This window comes from Balaenoptera ricei, chromosome 17 (assembly GCF_028023285.1).
Source record: "Balaenoptera ricei isolate mBalRic1 chromosome 17, mBalRic1.hap2, whole genome shotgun sequence".
NCBI lineage: Eukaryota > Metazoa > Chordata > Mammalia > Artiodactyla > Balaenopteridae > Balaenoptera > Balaenoptera ricei.
Window position 1 is genome coordinate 70,019,457 of NC_082655.1, and position 16,221 is coordinate 70,035,677.

Consider the following 16,221-nt stretch of genomic DNA (forward strand, 5'->3'; position numbering starts at 1 on the left):
CCTTTTTAAGGTGTCTTTTTTCCCCCACATTTTAACATCTGAAACCAGGAGAGCCTTGGACCTGGTTTTAAGTCAAGTATTGCAGGGAGAAGTTATTTTTCTCCTGCCAGTCACCTAGGGGCACTATGGATATGAGATAACTCTGAATTCTCGCCTCAGAGTTGTTTTGTACAATACTGGCAGCATGAATTCAGACTGAAAACCTGAATCAGTACTGGCTTACAGTTCAAATTCTCAGGGAAGTTCCTTTTTACTCCCTCCACTCAGTGCCAAGGTTGACAGTGGAAGTTTTTTTTCTGTCCTTTTCTGTGGGAAAGTCTATTTCCCATTTAAGTTTATATAAAGGTTGTAGTCTTTCAGTGTCCCAGCTTTTTAATGGGGCCCCTTTCTCCCCATCTTGGGTTGTTTTCTTTGTTCCTACAGTGGCACATAAAATTATGGCGTAACTTAAAACTGAAGCATCATGTAAATCAAATGAAACTGTGTCTCCTTAACATAATGATAAAAAGTAACAAGAATAATATTAAGCAAATAAAGAAGATAAAAATGAAGTTGTAAATACCTGTCATTTGTATACACTCTCAAAAGTCTTCTATCAAAATCACTTTCATATCTAAACCTCTCGTCCATTTCTTCACTTACTTCAGGATCTTGGCCTGGTCTATAATACTGTTTATCAAAAGCACGATCCTCATTAAACCTGTGAAATCTTCTATCTGGAATGTCAGTCTTGCTGACAAACCTCTGATGTTTTTTATTGGAAATGGCCACTTCTTCATTAGTTTTTTTAATGACTCTTCTATTATTCCTTAATTCAATTTCATCATCTAGTTTTCGGTATCTGTCTTCTTCTAGTCGTCTTTGGTTTAGAAGCTCTTCATATGCCGCTGAAGGAGTTAAGACATCTTTCCTAGGACCCTCTGAATTTTCCCAAGATGACTGCATTTGTGAAGGTAAATCAGGTTTAACCTGACTAATAGGTTTTTTACTTCTTTGATTCTTGTGCCGGCCAATTAAAAAAGAAAAAAAGAAGAAAAAGATCTTAAAGAGATGCTATTTCTTAAAAAGCAATTAAACTCTCAAATGATCTTAATCTATTTACTGTCTCAACTCTAAAGCTTAATCACCCATAAGAAACATCTTATCTTTAGGAAAAATACCTTCAAGGAAGTGTTATCCTTTAATAAAACTTAATAAATACCAAATTAATAGGTAACAGTAATATGGATAGATGGCTACAAAAAGAGAGGATAAACTATGCCAGGGAGATATTAGGCATATTTTGGAAGTTAAATATTGCTTCAAAATATTTCAAATTAAATTCTTTCTCAACACAAAGAATACAGAAGGTAGTAAATTTTTTTGGCCCCAGTAACATCAACCACCCTTAAATTTGGGTTTAAAAAAAAAAAAAAAAAAAAAAAAATATATATATATATATACACACACACACACACAGACACACACACACATAGCTAGAAATTATCAATATAAAAAAATCATTTAAAAATAAAAAATAAACAACGTCACTTAAAACCAATCTCTAAAATTAAATCTCTTCTATGAAGTTAAAAAGTAGGGTAAGTTCTTCAATATGAGATAAAACCATTTACAAAATTCAAAATTTAAATGTCCTGTGTTTGGTTCAATTTGGCTTAACTTTTTAAATATTTGTATGAAAACTAAGTGAAATGTCTAATAATATAAAAATATTTTCAAGTAAGGGCAAATATTCAACCTGTGGTGTTAAAGATTTACTTTAAAAGCAAAACCTACCTCAGTACTCTTTTCTACCTGTCTGAACTTTTCCGTGCATTCTTCCTTATCCCTGAGAAATTGATTGTATTCTTTGTTGCGTTCAAGTTTCAACCTTTCCTTCAAATAGAAAACCAAAAGGCAACGTTAACTTCAACATCAGGAAAAAGTACCTAATGTCAAATCAGACTCATACAAATCAGAGATCTTACCCAGAATCAAGCTTTACTAATATTTTCAAGAACAGAAGTAGCTGTAAGGCACAGGAGAAGCAGGAAGAGGTCCGAGACCACCAATGCAACTCCCCAAATCCATTCTTGCCACATTAAAATAAGATTTACTACATGCTTAAGTCCAGATTAGCACATGAGGTCTCTAATACTAAGGGAGCGGCTTTGATTATGAAACACCGCCATTTTATACGCCAGTAGTTACTTGGCTTAGATGATACCTTCCTAGGAGCCATGCCCTGTAAGTCCCTGAATTCTAGGTTTGTTTACCAACATCAATCCTAGACAATCCAGGTGCACTCCGCCAAAAGCATCTGTAAATAAATCTCTCCCACTAGTAAGTATATGAATGTGTTTGCCAGGAGGTCTATCATTAGCATGTTTCCAAGATCTGACCAGGTTACTGTCCTACTTTCCTTCTCAGGGACATCTCTTGCCTCCAGTCCCCCACCCCACTCCTGAAAGACCTGCTTCTAACCATTTCTTTCCCAAGTTTAAGGAAAGGTCCTTGTTATATTTTAAACATAAAAAGGTAAAATATTATAACGTAAATGTTCTGTTGAAATACAAACATGTTGCATTAGTAAATGTTCTTAAGCCCTAATACCTTCAACATCATTGAAACAGCACAATCTTAAAAAAAAAGTATTAAAAGAGCGAGGCTGTCTTTTGAAACTTAACTGTCCATTTGTCTTACATACTGTGTCATGACTCTCATCTAGCTTGGGAATTTGAGTCTCTACAAGAGGTGTACAGTGCTTAATCACTACGCCCTGTTCAGATTTTGTACATGTATTTGTGATGGGAACACACATTCAAATAGCCCCAGATGCCACCTACATAAAAGCTCAGTATACTCTCTCATCCGCTCATCTCACTGATAATTGTGTCATATACCATGAACTTTATAGCTTAGAAACCAATGCTGAAAAAAACCAAATTCTGAATATTCAACTAATCATTATATTAAAGAAATATATCATATTACATGGTTACAAATTTAACATTCAAAAAACCTTGTTTAAACAGCACTAGAGACTCCACAGATTTTGAAAAAATCAAGTACAGGATATGATGTGATCTTGTTTGCATTTAAATCAAGAGTATGTTCTTTCATGATTTTGATGCCTCATAAAACTGCTACCAACAATTACTACTCCTATCCACCTACCTTGGCAGATAACCTCTCACCAATAGGAAGAGAAACTCCCAGAGTAGATGGATCTGTTTCACTCGTGGATAGAAAATTTTTCTGTATATGTACATATTAAAAAAATATATTACCTAATTGCCTTTATAAAATGTTTCATAAATGTCTTTACAGTCTATATTCTAAATTATTACATTATACAGACCAACAGAATGAAATGGAGATGAAAATAGAAACTATAAATGTATAGAGCCTATACCAAAAGTAATTAGAAAAAAAGAGAATTTTCTAATTTCCCTATAGTTACGTTAGTGGATCTCTATTTAAATGCCAGAAGACATAAACTACAAACATTATTTCTCTATGTGCCTCTCCATTCTTGCTCATTAAGCATTTAGGTAACACAGTGTGGCAGACATAGCATCAGACTAGGAATCCAAAGACCTGGGCTCTAGGACCAGCCCCAGCATTTCTCAGTTGTGCAACACTGAGCAAGTCACTTAACCTCCCTGACCCAGACTTTCTTCTTCTGTAAAATGAGAATGGCATCTGCTCTGCCTTACCAAAGCTGGTATAGGATCAAGGAGGATAAAGAAATGTAAAATCTCTTTGAACACTGTAAAACAAACACAAGGGATTTGTAAAAAATACACACAACCACCAACTTTCTGGTACTGTTCCTTAGTAGGCATATAATCTGGATAAGTTACTTAACTTCTCTGCCTCCGTTTCTTTGTAGAACAGGAATAATGGCACCTACATCACTAGGTTATGAGGATTAAATCAATCAATACTTATTAACCTAATTTCACGTCTTTTATTTATTCATAAAACAAGCAATTATTGACCATCTAATACCTTCCAGTTACTTTTATAGGTAGTAGGGAGACAACCATAAGCATATGTTCCCTATACTTAAGAGATTTAAAATTCAGTTGAAGAAACAAACACGGAAACAAATAACTACAATATAATGTACTACAACAGAGTTACATTCAAAACATTACAGGAACAAAGTAATTAATAAAATTGATTATTAATAAGGTTTTGTTAAATCTGAATTTACAAATAAGTTGTGCTACAAAAGCTAATTTGAAAGTTGGTAATACAAAATTCTAAGCTTTTTTGTCAAGGAAACAATATGACACATGACTAGATCCCTGCGTCAGTTTGATCCCTATATACCAAAGTACACTGTAAACCTAGCCATTTTGTAGAGTTATACATGTACCAAAAAACACATTCAGAGTTCCAGTCTTGGGAATACAGAGATACTGCATCCTTACTCCTTCATTAGGCAATTCCCCACTCCCAACATGGGTCCAGGATGATGTTTGTACTTTTCAATAAAATGAAAAAAATTAATAATAAGGACAATACAGTGAGTTTTTCAAAAAGCTGAATTTTAATCATTCACTCATTCATTTAGTAAATATTGAGTGCCTAATATGTCTAAACTGTTTAATACATCTGGGACTCATCAGTGAACAAAACAAAAGATCTTTGCCTTCCTGAAGCTTACATTCCAGCAGGGGAAATTGACAAGAAATAATAAACATAATGAAGAGTAATTATATGGTATGTTAGAAGGTGGTAAGTGCTATGACCAAAAAATAAAAAAGCAAAAAGAATAAGCTACAGGTATTACAGGCTTCTAGGGAATGGGAGTGGGAAAACTGGAAATCTGGAGTTCCGTTTTAGACATGTTCAACATAAGATACTAGATTTCTAAGTGAAAATGTCAAATAGGCAACCAACTAGAAGAGTTGGAGGTTCAGAAGAGAGGTCTGGGCTAGAAATATAAATTTACTGATTCAGTTTAAAAACTTCTCCTGAGAATATGTTCTTTGTGTGTTGTTAGATGGTCAAGTGTCTTTTATTCTAAAAACTGGAAAGAAGATGGTAGTTAATTGTTCGTTTTAGTGGCTCTTCTTGGCAAAATTTTAAGATTTGATTACTTTTTAATTTAAATATCCATGCAAACCACAAGTGTGGAAGCCACAAGAAATCCAGAAAGAATGGGACCTGTAAACTGTACATAGTCCAGGGGTCAAGGAAGCCACTGCAGCCACCTCCCCATGTCCTATGTAATTTTCTTTTTCCCTTGCTTTCCTCTCCACTCCCGCCTTCTCAGATGTCAACCAAAAATTGTCTTTGTCATATTAACAAACGATTGTTCCTCTACCACAACCATATTCTTAATAATCCAAAACCAAAAACTCCTTCACATCCCTTTGTATTTAAAGATTTGTGCTCTTTGATTCTTCTCTTTCATAAAGGCAATTTCTTCTTATACCTCCCACTGCCATTCTTTTTTAAAATCTTGTACCTATAAAGTAATGTAAAACCCACAAGTGAAAACAGTAGCTATCAGAGGAAAACTCCACCCAATAAGTAGCAGTAGGGAAGAGGAGAGGATAATGAGGCACAAGGCCAGGGAGGCAGGCTGGAACATGAAAGACTTCATGTGTCACAGCTAAGGAATTTGGATTTTAATCCTGAAGGCAGTGAGGAGACACTGAAGTATTTAAATCGGTAAGATCAGGATCATTTCGGAAAGTAGCATGGAGAATGGACTGAAAATCAGTGCAAGGAGATCAGTCAAAAATCTGGGACTTCCCTGCTGGTCCAGTGGCTAAGCCTCTGCGCTCCCAGTGCAGGGGGCCTGGGTTCAATCCCTGGTCAGGGAACTAGATCCCACATGCCACAACTAAGAGTTAGCATGCCACAACGAAGATCCCGCATGCTGCAACTAAGACCCAGCTCAGCCAAATAAATAAATAAATATTGTTTTAAAAAATCTGTAGCAGTAATTTAAGACAATAAGAGTGTCTAGGGCTTCCCCGGTGGCACAGTGGTTGAGAATCCGCCTGCCAATGCAGGGGACACAGGTTCAATCCCTGGTCCGGGAAGATCCCACATGCTGCAGAGCAACTAAGCTCGTGTGCCACAACTACTGAGCCTGTGCTCTAGAGCCCGTGAGCCACAACTACTGAGCCCACGTGCCACAAATACTGAAGCCCGCGCGTCTAGAGCCCGTGCTCCAGAATGAGAGAAGCCACCGCAATGAGAAGCCCGCGCACCGCAACGAAGAGTAGCCCCCGCTCACAGCAACTAGAGAAAGTCCGCGTGCAGCAACGAAGACCCAACACAGCCAAAAATAAATAAATAAATAAAATAATTAAAAAAAAAAAAAAAGTGTCTAACATGAAGAACTAACTATCCAAAAGGAAATTTATCAAGCTCCTCACAAGCTGCTCAAGCAGATATAATGGTTCACAACTATCATACATATCAAGTTAAAAATCTACTGCCTTCTAATCTATCCTATTCTATCTATCTACATCATTATATCTGACTACTCTCCAAAAAAAAAAATCTACTGTAACTCAGTCAGGCTGGTAAAGCTAATATGTCTCATGCATACACAACTGAAGTCTGCCCTCCAAGTCCTTCTTCATTCTACTACTCTCCATCTGAAAAGCTTCCTCTCCTCTAGAATATCCAAATTCTACCTATCCTATAATGTCTTACAAAATAACACCTTGAGCCCTTTCCTGATCATTTTATCTGTCTTGTTAAGAGTTATCACTTTCTGAATTGTATGAATGTATCTCTACAACTAGAGGCTAAGCCCCTTGAAGACAGGATTCATACCAGATTTATCTTCATAAGTGTTTAAAAAGTGTTGGTTGTATGATGAATGGATGTGTAAGATTCATTTTAAAAAGTTTTATAAAACGTTTTCTTTGTTTTCCAATATAAATTTACAAATTTAATCCACAAGTTTGGGTGCAAAAATATTGAGTAATCCAGACTGACAGCACACAGTTCAAAAATATCTGAGAACATCTTGAATATTCCATTATTTTATTAATCTTAATGTGATTAGCACAATTATAATTATTTTGAAGAACAAAAACTAGCATGCTGAAAACAAAGGGACTTACAATAGCTGCTGAGTATTTCTAAAAGATGCATAAGAAAGCAATAAAAACAAATGCAAAGCAGGAATCAAAAAGAATACTTGATTGTATTAATAGAAACTTATAATGTACAGAGTGTCATTTTGCTAAAAGCAAGAAACCAAAATGGTGCCATTCAAAAGTCTCTGAATCACAAATGAAGCTATTTTTCTTATTAGTTTGAGTACAACAATATCATAAATGCAAATGATTACAAGCTACTAGATCTAAAACAAAACAAAACAAAAAAATTAAAGGACAGCATTTTGCAGGCAGCCCTACCTTTCTTTTTGCTTGTGTAATACCCTAAAGTCAAGGGAAACAAACCATTGGTAAAATGTATTCAAAGTCCTCTCTCTCTATGTACAAATCAGAATAAATAAGAGACCATTTATACATTTGGAATAAACATTATCAAGTAGAAAAAACTAAAGAATATCTTGGGATGACTAGAAACATCCTGACTGTTTAGATACATTTATAACCTAGTAAGTAAATTGCATTTTAAAACTTACAATAAGTGGCATGGACATATACACACTACCAAATGTAAAATAGATAGCTAGTGGGAAGCAGCCACATAGCACAGAGAGATTAGCTCGGTGCTTTGTGACCACCTAGACGGGTGGAATAGGGAGGGTGGGAGGGAGACACAAGAGGGAGGAGATATGGGGATATATGTACGTGTGCAGCTGATTCACTTTGTTATAAAGCAGAAACTAACACACCACTGTAAAGCAATTATACTCCAATAAAGATGTTTAAAAATAAAAAAAACTTACAATAAATCATTAGTTTAGTTATTATATAATTTAACAAAATATACTTAAAACAAGAGTTCCACTAAGCAAATGGATTAAACTATAAAGTAAATAGATTAAACTATAAAGCAAAGACTGGTGGTTAAGGAAATATGCTGAAGGAAGTTTTATAAGCTTAGCTCATAGGAAAATAATTAGCAACTAGAGCTCCACATGTCATTTTAATACATGGCTGAGCAGAGGAGAGTAGTAGGAAATCATAACTAGGCTATTTTAAACCATGACAACTTTACACAAAACATGAACAAAAAGAATTTACAATCTCATTTACAATTGGAACCCATTGCCCTACTTAAAAGGTCAAGAGTCTGTTATTCCATGGCACCAGTTCTCAGCACCGTTTTTTTCTCTATCAATGTGTATGTGTATATGTGTCACTTAACTTTTGCTACAATATCCATTGCTAGATACCATTAAAAACCTAAAAATTAATGCATATGACTAAAACCTTAGGAAAACAAATTTAGGAGGTAAATTCTGAAGCATAAAACTAGTTAGTAGAACTCATTACCTGAGTAAGATAGCGTCTGTAATCTTGCCGCAATTCTTCTTTCAGTTTATGTTTCTTCCGTTCATAGTCTTCCCCAAGTGGTAAACTTAATCCATAATCAATTCCTAGAAAGAAAACAACTTCTTAAGCAATGTAGCTCATTTTCAACCCAATCTCAATTTTAATACAATCTTCTGTAACAAAGCACAGTATGAAGGAACACAGTCATGTTGATTCTGAGACTTGGATCAGGATAATAAATTTTTCATTTGAAATGTTTCAATAGGTAATACATTCACATAATGGAAAATATCCCTCCCTCCCATGAACCCCAGCCACCCAGTTCTCCTGCCCAAAACAACCAACATTGCTGTGTCTGTGTCTCCTTCCAGAGACTTTTATATATCTGTAAAAAGATATCTTTATATTACAGTGTGTGTGTGTTATATTTACTTCTTCCCCTTTAGATAAATGGTTCTGCATTGTTTGCCATCTTGCAAACAAAATTAAAGAAAAGCCAATTACCTTTACGTCTTCATTTAATTCTGTTGAAATTTCTTTTAAAATACTTACAACTTTAATGTCTGTTTTTCAGTCTGTGAAAATTAATAATGTGATTTTTTAACTTATAAGAATATCCATGTTATAATTTTTAAAATTTTACTAAAGTATAGTTGATTTACAATGTTGTGTTAATTTCTGCTGTACAGCAAAGTGATTCGGTTATACATATATATACTTTTTCATATTCTTTTCCATTATGGTTTATCACAGGGTACTGAATACAACATGTTTGAAAAAAATTTTTAGAGCCTTGCATGGCTTAGGCTGAAATTTCCAAAAACTTTTAAAGTTAAGCCACCAATTCTGATTTCATATAAATGGATATTAATTTTTATTGTGATAAAACGTACATGATATAAGATTTACCATTTTAACCATATTCAAGCATACAATTCACTGGCATTAAGTACATTCAAAATGTTGTGCAACCACCACCATTATCCATTTCCAGAGTTTTTTCATAATCCCAACAGAAACTCTGTAAAAGAATCTTAGTTTTTTAAGAAAAACTTCCATTTTGAGTAGGGTTTCCTTACTCAAGAGTTTAAAAATCAAATTATATTTTGGGGTGATGACAACAGTGATGGCTGCACAACTTGTAAATACACTGAAAACAAGTGAACTGTACAATTTAAATGGGTACAGTTTATGTTATGTAAATTATATCTCAACAAAACTGTTAAAATCAAATTACATACTTTTAATTATTTTTAATAGTAAAATGTTATATCAAGAAGCACAGATATCAGATCAGTATTTCGATTTGTGGAGCCCCTCTCGCTTTTTTTAGTCCTACTATGCAATACTATAGTATAAAATATTATTTCTGAAGAAAATAAAAAGTTTCCTTAAAGAGTCAGCTATAAGAAATATAGATGAAACAACTGACTGTAGGTAATAAACCAATAAGGATATTACCATTTTTTGTGCCTTATTCCTCACAATGCAGCTAAATGATGGAAACTTATCATGACTGTGTCATATCACTGCTTTATTATATCACTAAAATATTTCAGGGGCAAAAATGCCAAAGTAGTATACATATAAATGGATGTCTATTGATTTTTATGCAATACTAAATTCCCCTTTCTACCATAAACACCCGAATTCTCTTCATAAACACTTTTGGCCTGCTTAACTCCTGATGACAGAGGGTATGACAGAGGATTCCTTAGAGACACCTCTCACTCATGCTCCCAACTCTCTTCCAAAAGAATCTAAAGCATTCCATATGCTTGGAACTTTAAATCATCCTAGCATTCTTTCTTCACAAAGGAAATTTTAAAACTTTATTTTTAAAGATACAGAATTCAAGCCTAAAGAGAAAAATGGTTTGATTCTCACATTCAGAATGGAGTATCATATATGAAATTAAACTATAAAATCAATGAAGGCAAGGTCCATGTTTATTCAATTTTATAATTCCTGGCACACAACTTGTACTCAAAAAGTGTTCACTGAATAAACGTGTAAAAGAATATATGAATGCATACCTGAGTAAGAGGAAGAATAAAGAGAAAGAACACTGTTCTTAGTATTTCATTTCTGCTTCTAGTGGTCTGATTGCATAGAAAAAGTAAGCGTAATAACTAGTAACCAGAGCTACGTATCTCTCGTTATACGGGATCACAGTGGATGCTCTATTGCGTCAAAGGCGAAAAGAAAACAATGCTACAAGGGTGATGCCCCCTGCAACATGCTCAGCTTTCCTACTCGGCGGAACAAGTAATTTACAGCTTTTTAAGTCATGTGTTTAAGGTGGCTTTTACTGCTGATTTTCAGCTCTGCTTGGTGGGTTTATGGAGAAGAAAAGAAAGAAAAATCTGGTTCATTTTCACCTATAATTATCGTTCATACGAAGTTCAATTTTATTTATCATGAGTATTTGCTTTTTACTATTGATTCAAATAGTATTTGTAATAATTGTCTTAAAACACAGTAAGAATACATAATGCCTTCGGAATTATTTAAAATTTTATTAATTGAAGGTTTAGGCAACAGAAAATACTAACTTTTTAATTCTTATTTTTGTCATCTGGTACCAATATTTTATGGTAGTAGACGTAGGTCATAGAAATAAAATTAAGAACTGTATGGAACAATTTAAATATTCTGTTCACTTTAAACTAAGCATTAACAATGGCATCCTAACTGGCTTAATGAGCTGAGAAATATGGTGATACCTTTTCAGAGCAGTTGTCTTCTCATGGTTCTAGTAGCAAGTAAAGCATTAGTGTCATCTTAGGGTCATTTGAAGTGATGTCACTTCACCAAGAACATCAGTGACTCTAAGTTAACATTATGTCTCAGAACTACAGCAATTAGAAGTATTTGGTTTCCATAGTGGCTGTGGGTTAAATATTTAAAACTACAGTGTATAATCTTTTTAAAATTAATTTATCTTCTAACATAGCACTCATAGTAAATACTTTACAAATTACCATGAAACAGTTTCTTATTTTCATTATTATATTACCATGATAAAGTATTAAGTAAAAACAATCAAAGGACAAAATATAGGAAATAATAATAAGCCTTTCCCTAAGCAAGTGACTTAACAGATGCAGCTACTTTGAGGAGAACATTGTACTCAAACTTCAGCTATAAAGACATTATTACAAAGGATCCATTTGACTTGTACAAACTGAACCAAAGAGGTAGAATGTCTGGGATTTAGTTTGTAATAAGAGAAACCTAAGACTAAATATGCTACAAGGAATGATAAAAGTACAACTAAAAATTAGTAAAAACAACAATTTCCTTTTGTCTATTTTCCAAAATCTTTATATTAACTGTAATTTTTTAGCTTAGTCTAAACTCTAGAGTGACTCTGCAATGGGAAATTCTGCTGTTGCTTCTTTTCTGATACTATTTTTTTAATATTTTTCTGCTATTATTTTTAAATTACAACAATGTAATTTTCCTTCCTTTTAATTCTTTCTTTTCCAAGTCTCCATGAGCATAATTGTATTTAAAATGAATTTTTAAAAATCATACCAGGGCTTCCCTGGTGGCGCAGTGGTTGAGAATCTGCCTGCCAATGCAGGGGACACGGGTTCGAGCCCTGGTCTGGGAAGATCCCACATGCCGCGGAGCAACTAGGCCTGTGAGCCACAACTACTGAGCCTGCACGTCTGGAGCTTGTGCTCCGCTACAAGAGAGGCCGCGACAGTGAGAGGCCCACGCACCGCGATGAAGAGTGACCCCCGCTCGCCGCAACTAGAGAAAGCCCTCGCACAGAAACAAAGACCCAACACAGCCCAAAATAAATAAATAAATTAATTAATTTTAAAAAATCATACCAAATAATTTCTAGTGACAAGAATAAAATCTTTTTTCTTACTTAGATAATTTGTCATTTTTTGCTTGCAGATTTACAAAACATGACTTCAGAGCATGAAAGCTAAAATAAATCTAGTGCATTCTGGAGCCTGGAGGGCTGATCAATGGCATTTTGATATGAGTGAGAGATATTGCCTAGAAACAGTGGATGGATTAAAAAATACCTAGGGAATACAAAAGTTAAAGATGGATTCTGTAGTCCAAAGTTTAGAGGTGAGGGAGCTAAAAAGGAACCAGAAAAAAAAAAAAAAGACTGAAAAGGATTGTGTTGGTAGTCTTCAAAGCCATCCCCAGGCTTGGTGATTTGATAGGACTCACAGGACACAGAAGTCATTATACTCACAATTATGGCTTATTACCATGAAAGATTATAGAGCAAAATTAACAAAGGGAAAAGGTACATGGGGCAAAGTCCAGAGGAAACTAGGTGCAAACTTCCAAGAGTTCTTCCCCAGTGGAATCACACAGGACACGCTTAATTCCTGCAGCAACAAGTTGTGACAACACATGTGAAGTGTTGTTTACCAGGGAAGCTCATTACTCAGTGTCCAAGGTTTTTAATGGGAGCTGGTCACCTAGGCACCCTCTGCCTAGTACGGACCAAAATTCCAGACTCTGCAGACAGAAAGCAGGTATTCTGCATAAACCATGTGGTTTGTACAACAGTTTAGGCACAATGAGCCACTCTTTCTATAGGTGTAGGAAACTATTTACAAGCTAAGTTCCAGACAGCACCAATAGCCAGCCTGTAGTGGAAACCTTAGCAGCAGACAGTAGCTGCTCCAGGTCTCTCAACAGATGCATTAAGTAGCTTTTTAATCTCAAGAGGTCATGGTCACATCCTTATACTATATGTCAAAAAAGTGGTATCTTCAAACGCACAACAGGACCTATGCTACCATATATAGAAAAAGAAGAGAGGGCTATATACATGTGTGCACAATATAGTCATGAAACTGTACACAAGAAACTGCTTAACAAGAGAGACTAGAGGACAAGGTTGGGAGGATCACCAATTCTCAGGCTATATACTTCTGTGTTCTTTGTAATTTTTTACCATGTGCATGTTTTCCTTTATTTCTTTAATGGAAAATACAGGGAAAAAAACCCCAAATACAGCAATGCTCTCATCCTTGTCACTGAGCCAGGAACTACATTTCAAAAGCACTGCAGAAAATCTATGAATGTTGGGTCAAAATATATTTATGTATGAAAAAATGTTGGAAGTATTAACTGCATTATTTCATCTATTAAAAATGTTTTCCAGGATATAAAACATCAAAATCAAAGGAATAATGCTCAACCAGTCTAAAGGAAAATGTTCAACTTCTCTAAAGAAGAGAAAGGATTAGGAGATGATCTTTAACTGAGGTAAGATTGAACTAAATTTAAAAGATTAATGTAAGCATTTCTCTTCAGTAATTGTTATTAAACATGAAAATGAGCTAAGTAAGAGAAGTCTAAGAATTTTTTAAATAAAAGAATCACAAGTATTATGCCTAGAAATGATTTAGGCAGATGGAAGGTATCATTCACTTTTACAGATCATTTTCAGCTGATTCTTTCACAATTTCATTAAATCTCAGTTATTCTAACTCCTTATCAAGGACACCATTTCATCAGCTTATACGGACTAAACCACGTACATGCTGTACATAATAAAGAATCTGGCTAGCCTCTGTCTCTGGTCTCTGGGAGGTAACTTCTAAATTCCTGGAACTTTCTGAGCGATGAGAGTGTCTCTGCTACTCCTGATAGGCCCCCAGAACATACCTCTTAGTTGATACCAATAAGGTGACTCACGAGCCCCTAGTTTATGCCAAAAAGATGACACAGACGGGGACTGGTCACACCAAAAAGATCAAACATGTAATTGGAGGGTTGGACCTCTGACCCATGTGACATCAGCCTGACCTCAGGAAAGCAGAAGGTCTGGAGACTGAGACACATGGACAATGATTCAATCATTCACGCCTACACAATGAAACTCCAGTAAAATTCTGGACACCAAAGCTCAGGTGAGCATCATGGTTGGCAACACTCTATACTGTCACATACTGATGTGCTAGGAGGGTGACACATCCCTGAGGCTGACAGAAGCTTCATATTTGGATGCTGCCAGACCAGGCCCCACGTATCTCTCCCTTTGGCTGGCTGATTTGTATCCTTTTGCTATAATAAAACTGTAATAATAAGCATAGCACTTTCCTGAGCTCTGGGAGTCATTCTAGTGAGTTATCAAACTTGAGGAGGTGGTGGAAACAGCTGGTCAGAAGTGAGGATGGGGACTTCCCTGGTGGTCCAGTGGTTAAGAATCTGCCTTCCAATGCAGGGGATGCGAGTTCGATCCCTGTACGGGGAACTAAGATCCCACATGCTGCGGGGCAACTAAGCCCGCACACGGCAACCTACTGAGCTCACACGCTCTGGAGCCCACGCACCACAACTACAGAGCCCATGCGCCACAACTAGAGAGCCCACACACCACAACTACAGAGCCCATGCGCCACAACTAGAGAGCCCATGCACAACTACAGAGCCCATGCGCCACAACTAGAGAGCCCACACACCACAACTACAGAGCCTGCGCACTCTGGAGCCAGCGCGCCACAACTAGAGAGAAGCCCGCACACCGCAACGAAAGATCCCATGTGCCACAAGGAAGATCCTACGTGCCACAACTAAGACCCAATCCAGCCAAAAAATAAAATAAATAAATAAATAAGAAGTGAGGGTGGCCTGTGGACCCCAAATTTGCAGCTGGTATCTGAAGCAAGAGAAGTCTTGTAGATTAAGACTTGTAGAAGTCTTAATCTGTGCAGTCTGGTCTAAATCTGGGTAGTTGGTGTCAGAAGTCATTGTAATGCTCCTCAAATCCTTTTGTGAGAGGTGTTGTATAAATGTTGGAAGAAGGAGCCACAGAGGATAAGCATTATCCATGAATATCATCATCTAACAGAAATGAATTTACAAAATCATAAAAATGTAGTGGTACATGACAGCCGTACCACTGATGTGACAGCTGTACAATGAGCTATTAATAGACTGTCTTCATTGGCTAAAACAAACATTGCCAGTTTATATATTACTGATAGCTACTATGTTTAATTACTCATTCAAAGTACGGTGTCACAGAGCTTTAATTCAATATATAATTTTAGACCAGTTTGTTTTTTAGACCAGCTTGTTTTATAATTCCTAGATGAGACCACTTAAGGAAAACTCTCTGTTGCCCAATTATTTTACATTTTTCCTAATGCCAAAAATTAAGCATTTGGCCTAATCTTAAGGCCACAATTATTCCCACAAGAAATCAGTAACTGAAGGCTAATAAGGTACAAAATTAGTCAAATTATATATTATTCTTTAGTAAGATTCAATGTGCATCAGAAATAATTATTACTTCGGTTGGCAATAAAAGAAACAATCCATAAAAATTAAATTCTACACACCTAACAGAACTGTTTATTTTTGCAATGGGGACCTTCATTCATTCAAAATATCTTCTCTAAGCACTGAAATGCCAGACCAGACACTGTGTTAAGCAATGAATAGACAATGGCAGGAAAGCTGGTGTGCCATTGCGGTAAAACAGAGAGCCAAACAAGTTCAAAACTATGCTTCGGGCTTCCCTGGTGGCGCAGTGGGTGAGAGTCTGCCTGCCAATGCAGGGGACGCGGGTTCGAGCCCTGGTCTGGGAAGATCCCACATGCTGCGGAGCAACTAGGCCTGTGAGCCACGACTACTGAGCCTGCGCGTCTGGAGCCTGTGCTCCTCAACAAGAGAGGCCGCGATAGTGAGAGGCCCGCGCACCGCGATGAAGAGTGGCCCCCGCTTGCCGCAACTGGAGAAAGCCCTCGCACAGAAACGAAGACCCAACACGGCCATAAATAAATAAATAAAT

The 16,221-nt window shown here is 36.1% G+C and overlaps 1 protein-coding gene across 14 annotated transcripts in view; it reads right to left on the reverse strand.

The window, feature by feature from the left end:
* CSPP1 (centrosome and spindle pole associated protein 1) overlaps positions 1–16,221 on the reverse strand; it is a 225,941-nt gene that overhangs the window by 86,950 nt on the left and 122,770 nt on the right. For 7 of the 14 annotated variants that reach the window (XM_059901811.1, XM_059901810.1, XM_059901819.1 and 4 more), the window contains exons 4-8: positions 8,433–8,536; positions 7,383–7,406; positions 3,157–3,237; positions 1,777–1,875; positions 563–999 (exon numbers count right to left, since the gene is read on the reverse strand). In XM_059901811.1, the coding sequence (XP_059757794.1) occupies positions 563–999; positions 1,777–1,875; positions 3,157–3,237; positions 7,383–7,406; positions 8,433–8,536 (745 nt within the window). The remainder of the gene's footprint in view (positions 1–562; positions 1,000–1,776; positions 1,876–3,156; positions 3,238–7,382; positions 7,407–8,432; positions 8,537–16,221) is intronic. The other 7 variants (XM_059901820.1, XM_059901812.1, XM_059901823.1 and 4 more) reach the window with 3 other exon arrangements.